The following is an 8,573-nucleotide window of genomic DNA, read 5'->3' as shown; positions in this document are numbered from 1 at the left end:
TCAACGTAAAGTTTGGGCCAGAAGGGAATCCTCTACAAGTTATTGGTAGCTCTCGAAAAAAGTGCCACTTAGAAACAACGAAAGTAGGACAGACAAACTTCACCACCAACTACGATCTAGTTTACTAAATCAAGATGGAGTCACGATATCAAGTGCAATCGCATAGCAAAAAAAGAGGAGAAACATGGGTAGTAGGAAAACTAAACTAAGAGGACTACTCCATGGGAGGAGTACGATTAATAGGCCCATTGTTATACAAAAGCTGATAAAATTAAAAATATCATAAAGTAGGAAGAAATAGTGGTCATCCATGATTACCTTCCCTGCCTGGTGTGGGACTGTGCAATTACCGACCGGATTGTGTTGAGGATCGCAGTTATCTTGCCAAAGTCCTCCCGGGGGGGTGAGTACCAATTGGAAGTTGATTGTTAAATAAAGCACCGCAACTACCAACAGGATACTACGCAACTCATTCGGTAGACGCATTTGTAGACGAAGCATAAACGTCTGGAAATCACGATCAAAGTTATATCTGAGGTAAACTTCATGAGTAATAGCTCTACGACTAGGAGAAAGACGTAAAACTTCTCTAGCTTCATGTAGCATATGCTCCATCTCACGGCTGATTGGCCTTTGCCCTTGCCAAATGGTACAGCCCTCTAAATTCTCAGAGTTAATTGTAACTCCATCACTATTCAATAATCGTTGCACGACCTGTATGACGCAGTCATGCACAATAAGTAATCCCGTCACTTTAAAATGGAAAATGTACAATAAGGTAATGTTACAAATGAAAGAAAAAAAAAATCATTTGAAGTCAATTTTTAGCATGTTTCTAAAATTGAATCCTTAATATCATTCATTCGAGCAACAAAATAGAGCACTAAAATGCCGACTCAATATTTCTTAATATATAGAAACTATGAGTGGAGAGAACTTGCCTGGAGTTGATTTTGAGATACTGCAACGTGCAACAAAGTGTTGCCTTCCTCATCCTTTGAATTCAGCAGGTCCCCTACCCCCGACAATAAGGCATCTTTGTCTTGTTTGTTATGTGAGGCCAACTTATCATTAAACCTGGTCCTCTCATACCAGTTCATAAGGATGTTAAATGCATCTACCTGGTTGTTTTTCAGGGCAATATGAAAAGCAGTATCTCTTCGAATTGTTACATTTTTGATAGACTTGGGGCAAACATTTAAAAAATCAGCCAAAAGAACAAGGTTTCCTGTTTGAGCTACATAATGCAAAGGAGTCACACCCTCCTTTCCTTGAACACGAACAAGGTCTTCATCAACATCAAGTAGCTGGCGCACCACTTCGGTTTGGTTATTTTGCAAAGCAAGGTGCACAGGGGTAAAGCCATCTTCATTAGGCTTCTTAGAAAATGACTGCTTTAACCTCATGATCTCCGAGGCAAATCGAGTGTGCCCCGCAAATGCAGCTACGTGTAAAGGAGTCTCAACAAACGGTAACTCGTCGATCCTATCCAAAACTTTTACATCCATCCGTATCAATGCGTACAGGGCATCAATGTTTCCCTGTTGAGCAACATCCCTCAAACTCTGATCCATTCTAGAAGAGGTGAAAGTCTGTCGGACAAAATTAAGAAAATGGCTTTAAATGAGAAGATTATGAAGTGTAAAGGACTGTGCTTCTATTCCGCGAACCTGGGCTTTGTCAAGTTGTGTCAGTTGTACGTTGATTTTTTTTTTTTTTTTTTGACATCTTGGAATCTTATTGGCTTTTGTTTGGTTTTAAGTGTCTTTGTCAGCAATAACAAATTTGCTAATTTATTATTGTACAATCTATAAAGTCTGAATGAGATGGATGAAAAAGAAAGAAATCTTTTTTTCTTTCCCACTGAAGGAGATTTCGGATCCTCTAACAAAGTATTTTTTATATGAGAAATGATAAATGCACAATTTTTTTTTACAACTTTGGCCAAACTTTTTTCTTTTTTAAAAATAAATATAAAATATAAAAAATTCTGAAACAATAACATCCTATGTGATCCTTTTTTAATTTAGTATTTAAAAAAAAAAACAAAAATTGTATTTTTCTTCATAAAAATGGTAATTTTTTTTTTAAAAAAAAAGAATGGTAAATATCTCTAACAACACATTTATCATATTCATTCTTTGATGAAGCACAAATATCTCTAACTTGATACAAAACAAGACAAGAGATATGAGGTAAACTTCATGAGATCTAACCCTTGGAAGAGAGGAAGCTAACATATCCCTGATCTCATTGTTGTCGATCTGTGTTTGCCCTTCTAAGATGTCCAAAGTTGTAAAACCCGCTAAATTCGTAGCGTTTGTATCAATTCTAGCATCCAATAACCATCTCACGACCTGTATGATATAGTGATGTACTATTACCGATCCCATCTATTTAAAATAGTTTACAAATAGACAAGAATAAGATAATGTTACAAATTAAAGCAAGAAAAAAAGAAGAAGAAAAGAAACAAAAAAAGAAAGAAAGAGATAACATAAATATCACTATCATGAGCTCAAGTGAAATCATTTGGAGCATTTTCCTGAAATTAAATCCTTAGTATCATCCTTTCAAGCAACAAAATAGAGGTACCCCAAAATGCTGACTCAATTTTCAATATTAAAAATGTTAAATCATCATTTATCCTAAAAACTTAAACTTATAATGTAAATATCCTTGATCATGATCAAGATTATCGTTATCATGCTTCTCATACTAAATTAAATGTCTATCTTTTCTTATTGACATTACATTACAGAAGATATAGAGTACCTGATGTGTATGTCTCCAAAACCTCCGAAAAAGTCTTATACATATTATGTCCGGAAATGCTTATTAAGCCCTAATATTTGGAGTACAAGAGGACTGTATCTTTTTCTCTGTTTCTTGACCTTGCAAGACCTAAAAGAGAGAACACTTATCATGAATGTTATGGAATTGCTTGCTTGGGAACTTACTCGTATATCAATAATGGATGAGGATCTTACATTAATAAGATGTATGTTGATTGAGTTGAAATAATATAGTAGAGAGATTTTTATTGAGATTGCAGTATTGACATAAAAGTATAACCACGAAATTGGTATAGTGCCGCGTGGGGGACCGCGTGGGAGTGGAGGAAGAAAAATAAGGAAAAGGAAAGAAAGTGGTGAAATACGTTGACTAGGATTGAGGAAGTGCCGGCAACCACAGAAAAATAAAATAATGAGAAGAGGGGAACATGTTACGTAGAATATTGAGGAAGAAAACTTGAGAAAAATGAAAGTTAGGCGATGAATGATATAAGGAGGACTAGAGTCCTCTTAGAGTTATTTCAAAAGATCAGGATCTACTGAAATTCTTAAGAAATTTCAGTTTCTGGAATTTCAAATTCAGGCTATCAAGGGTCATTGTTCTACCACGTGTCTCTCTACTAATAAAATAATAAATATTCATTATTTTATTATTTTATTAGTAGTGAGAATTTTATTATTTTATTAGTAGTGGGACACGTGGCAGAACACTAACCCTTAGATGAAAAATGATGGCCTAGTCTAAAATTTCAGAAACTAGAATTCCCCTAACAATTTATTTAGATCCCATTTGAAATATATGTGTTACCATTCAATTTGAAATGATCATTATTAAATTTTATTAAAATTAAGTGCTGTGTAAAAAATAAAAAAAAATAGTCATTAAAAGAGTGGTGAGTTTATTTAATAAGAAATTAAAGATGCTTAATGATTTCCCCACTATCATAAAAGTAATAATAATCTCATCCTTCGACCTTCATTATTCACACACTCAATCATACATCATCTTTAACGTATTTAATATAAGTGCCGTGATCACGCTGCATCTAAAATTTCCCACCGCTTTCTCATTTTGTTTTTTTTTCCCCTTTTTTTTTCTCCTCTCTGTTCTTCCCTTTTGATTCCTTCCCACTTGACTTTTGGTGCATACTTCACTTAAATAAAAGAAGGCACCCATGTGAACTTTGATTAAAAAATGACAACACTATGAAATAAAAAATAAAAGAAAAAAACCATGCGTGAATTTCACACACAACCCTCCCACTTCGTTTTCTTTTCCCCCACACACAGTACACACTCGCTCCTTCGGTCATTCCTTTTCTTTTCCTTTCTTTCGTCTCTCCTTTCTTTTTTTTTTCTCCTTCTTTTCCCTCCAATCACTCACACTTTCTTTCTTAAAGTAAGTTGTGTTGGCATACGGATAAGAGTCATAAGACCAAGGGAAAAGTTGAAAAAAATGAGAAAATGGAAAAGAATAGTTAAGCGTGTAAAATGTGAGGGGGTATATTTTATTAAAAATAAAAAAATAAAAAATAAAAACCTTCCATTAATGCATCTAATCATCATATTAATCATCAAATTCTTAACTCCGCCAAATACAATTATAATGATCACAGAATAATTACACAAGCTCCTTATATTATTTACAGAAAGATGTCCAACAGTAATAATAAAAAAATATATATAATACAGCAAAAGAAATAGTAGTAATAAAGAGGGGATGTCTTCATTGAGCCGCTCCAAAAAAATGATTTCTGCGCACGAGAAAATTGTAGTTCGAGTACTATTATAGATAACAAGCTTCTACCCCGTGCAATGCACGGGTTGTTTTAAAAAATGATAGGACAGAAAAGAATAATAATAATTAGTGGATGTATAAATGAAAAAAAAAAAAAAAAAATTGAGAGAGAAGTTTATTTAAAATACTTTCAAATAGAGAATTTTGAGAAATTACACTAACTAATTTCCTTCTCCTCATTCAATTAATTAATTGGCTACCCAAAATAAAAAACTTTCATTAAATCATGGTTAAAAAATAAATGAATTATATCATTTATCTTTTTTCTTTACTCAAAAGCATAAATAAAACATAAGCAATGGAATTCATAAGGTATAGGATGAAGTCCAATCAAATAGAGCTTTTTTTCTTCCAACCATACTTTCGCATTTTAAAGTTTTTTTTCATATACTTTTCTCAATTCAAATGAAATTCATAGGTATAGAAAGCAGCCATGTCAATTAGATATTTTTTCTTTCGACAATCGTTCGTATATATAATGTTTAAAAAACTACTTTCACAGTAAAAAATATTATAAAAATTAAAACAAAAAATAGAGACAAAAAAATGGAATCAAAAGCACATAACCACAAAAAATAAAATTAAAATAAATAGACTATTTACTTCTTTTCTACATCATTTATCATGCTCTCTGAACACACCCTTTCAAATGCAAATTTCATAACCCAAACATTTTTTTAAAAAAGAGAAAAACACATATTTCATCAAATAAACTAATTGCAAATTAACAACAATTAAAATCGATCATTGATATCTATCGATCAGAGAAAGAGATCAAGAACACATGGTGTGATACCTGTTATATTTTAATACAAATAAAATTCATAAATTCTGAACATTTAGAAAAAAAAAAAAAATACAGAGCAAAATAAACAAAAACAAATAATTTCACTCAACATTTAAGGCAATTAAATAAATCATCTCACATCAGGTTCAATGCTTCATTAAATATTTAGTGTTTTGAAAGAGTTTATGTTCCTTTTATGTACAACAATCAAATAAATTTTTTTTTTTTTTCCTTCTTTTGCTCTTAAGAAGAGAAGAAAAAAAAAAAAATCCAAAAATGCATGAAAATCCGAGTAAGTCACACAAAATGAATAAAAAAATTCCCATAAAACATTCAAATGAATTAAAATATAGACCTATTATATTTCAATACAAATAGAACTCATATAGTTTTGAACATTCGAAAAAAAAATACAGAGCAAAATAAACAATTTTTTTTTAATAAATATAAAATAAACAAAATCTTCATTAAAATGGATGAACAAAATCTAAAAATTATAACTAAAAAAAAAAAAGTTACATTCACATGCATGGAATGCGTTGGAATATGGATTAGAATTTTATATATATTCTCGATCGGTTGTTAGAGCAGTTGGAATGGATAAATCGAAACTAAATTTGGTAGGCTAGATAACACATGATTCTTAAAGATGATATTCTAATACTTATCCTGGTCATCTTAAACATAAACCAATTAGTGAAATAAGTGATCAATTTAATTATAAAAGAAACTAATTTTAGACAAAAAGCGAAAAAATAATATAAAAATTAAATCAATCAAGAAGGACAAAAAATGGAATTTAGAGCGTAGAGCCACATATAATAAAAATAAACAAATGGATTATTTATCGTTCTCTACTACATTATTTACCATTCTCTTTCAACACGATTTGCAAATACAACTTTCAGAACTTACTCAAAATTATTTGTCGTTTTGTATTTGTTGCAGAAAAATGAAAAATAGTAATATAATAGAAAAAAAAATTAATTTCTTTTCTGTGTACTTTCTTGGTTTCAATTAAATTCACATGTATACAAAAAAGTCTTGTCAAATACAGATTTTTTTTTTTAAAAAAAAAAATCTTCTCAAATCTCAATATATAATAATAAATGAAACTACTTTTAGAACATAAGTTAAAAAATAATATAAAAGTTAGTACAAAAAATAAAGAGAAAAAATAACACATACCAACAAAAAATAAAGAAACAAATGGTTTATTTATCATTCTCTTTTAACACGGCCTGCAAATGTGAAGTAACCTACATTTAACAAACAAAATACATCCTCATGAATCTCTATTGATCAGGGAAAGAAACTGAAAATTCTTCGAAGAGAGTTCAACGCAAAAACTTACATTGAAATGTAAATCTGACATTTAGTTTAAAACTTACGTTTAATGAGATGGAATTTGGTGTTTGAGTAGAAGTGTGAAACGTTGTGTTTTAAACCAAATCCAAATCCCCCTTTCCCACTTTGAATAGACAAAAAAAAAAAAAAAACAAAACAAAACAAAACAAAAAATAAATAAAAAAAACAAAATCCAAATTTCTATACGTGAAAAAGAGGGGAAGTGGTATTTGAGTGAAAGTGTGAAACATGGTGTTTTAAACCAGGTCCAAATTGAATTTGAAAAGAGTAATTTTCTTAATCAAATTAGCACCAACAACTAGCGAAATATACATCACAAATGAAGAATAGAATAGAAAAAAAAAATTAAAAAAAAAAATATCCAAATTTCTATTCGTGAAAAAGAGGGGAAGTGGTGTTTGAGTAAAAGTGTGAAACATGGTGTTTTAAACCAAGTCAACAACTGACGAATTTGAAAAGAGTAATTTTCTTAATCAAATTGGTACCAACAACTACCGAAATATACTTCACAAAAAAAAAAAAAAAAAAAATCCAAATTTCTATACGTGAAAAATAGGGGAAGTGGTATTTGAGTAAAAGTGTGAAACATAGTGTTTTAAACTAAGTCCAAAACTGACGAATTTGAAAAGAGTAATTTTCTTAATCAAATTGCCACCAACTACCGAAATATACATCACCAAAAAAGAAAAAAAAAAAAATCAAAATTTCTATGCGTGAAAAAGAGGGGAAGTGGTGTTAAAGTAAAAGCGTAAAACATGGTGTTTTAAACCAAGTTCAAAACTGAAGAATTTGAAAAGAGTAATTTTCCTAATCAAATTGACACCAATAACTACCGAAATATACATCACAAAGAATTTTTAAAAAATAAAAATCCAAATTTATTTAAGTGAAAAAAATGGGAACCTTGAAAGCTCGATTGGATGATAGCCAAACCGTGATGGTTCATCTTTTTCTTTCTCTCTTAATTTCTAATTGCTTTTGCTTTGCCTCTCTGTGGCAAAACCAAACGCATGATCCCCTCAAGCTAGCTTCATCTCCCCAAACAATTTTGCCAACTACCCAACTTTCCATTCCCGGAGGAGTTTCCGGAATATCCCACAAAATATCAGTTTATCGACTACCTTGAATCCTACGCGAAACACTTCAATGAAACAGTGCAGTCTGCTAAGTATGTTGAAACTTTTGGTTTGTGGAGGATCCAAACCAATAGAGAAACCAGTTCAAACGACCATGGCGATCAAGTTGAGTACATTTGCCGGTGGCTCGTGGTGGCCAGCCAACGGTGAGAATGCAGAGAAAGGGATGTCCATGTAGAACATCCCGAAGCCATCTTCTTCTCCATAGTTGTCCCCTTGAGATGCTCTATATTAGAATAACCGCATGCCATAGACATTTAGGACAGAACCAAAGTGAGGTGAGAGGTGTGGAAAAGAGGTTTGATTTAGATATGTTGTTTTGAAAGAGGTTTGATTTACTGTTTATTGGATAAGTTATTTTTTCAAAATAACTGAAGGTACAACGTTTCACCAAAGCCTTGTTTTGGTTTAAACCAAAAAAAAAAAAAAAAAAAAAAAACACTAAATGTTTGTTTTACACTTAAACATGGACAGACTCTTAGTTTGTTCCTGACGACCTTCAGTAGTCTTCTATGTCTATCAATCTTACCTACAGGTTGTTTGCGTATGACTCCAACATATTGTTCAGCTCTATTTAATTTATTTATTTTTCCTTCTTTTCCCTCCAATCACTCACTTTTTTCTTTTTTATTCCCTTTCTTTCTTTTTGTCTCACTCACAGCACACTCACGCTTCATTTAGTACAAAGG

At 31.3% G+C, this 8,573-nt stretch overlaps 1 protein-coding gene across 1 annotated transcript; it reads right to left on the bottom strand.

Moving 5' to 3' along the window:
* Positions 1 to 214: 214 nt before the first annotated feature.
* Positions 215 to 1,574, bottom strand: LOC132174186 (ankyrin repeat-containing protein BDA1-like). The gene is made up of 3 exons (XM_059585877.2): positions 942 to 1,574; positions 319 to 714; positions 215 to 262 (listed from the first exon to the last, which is right to left on the bottom strand). Exons 1-3 carry the CDS (start codon positions 1,572 to 1,574, stop codon positions 215 to 217), a joined length of 1,077 nt encoding a protein of 358 aa, XP_059441860.2.
* Positions 1,575 to 8,573: the final 6,999 nt, after the last annotated feature.

Source organism: Corylus avellana, chromosome 3 (assembly GCF_965113065.1).
Source record: "Corylus avellana chromosome 3, dhCorAvel1.hap1.2, whole genome shotgun sequence".
NCBI lineage: Eukaryota > Viridiplantae > Streptophyta > Magnoliopsida > Fagales > Betulaceae > Corylus > Corylus avellana.
The sequence above is the reverse complement of the archived record's forward strand: the minus strand, read 5'-3'. Positions and strand labels throughout refer to the sequence as shown.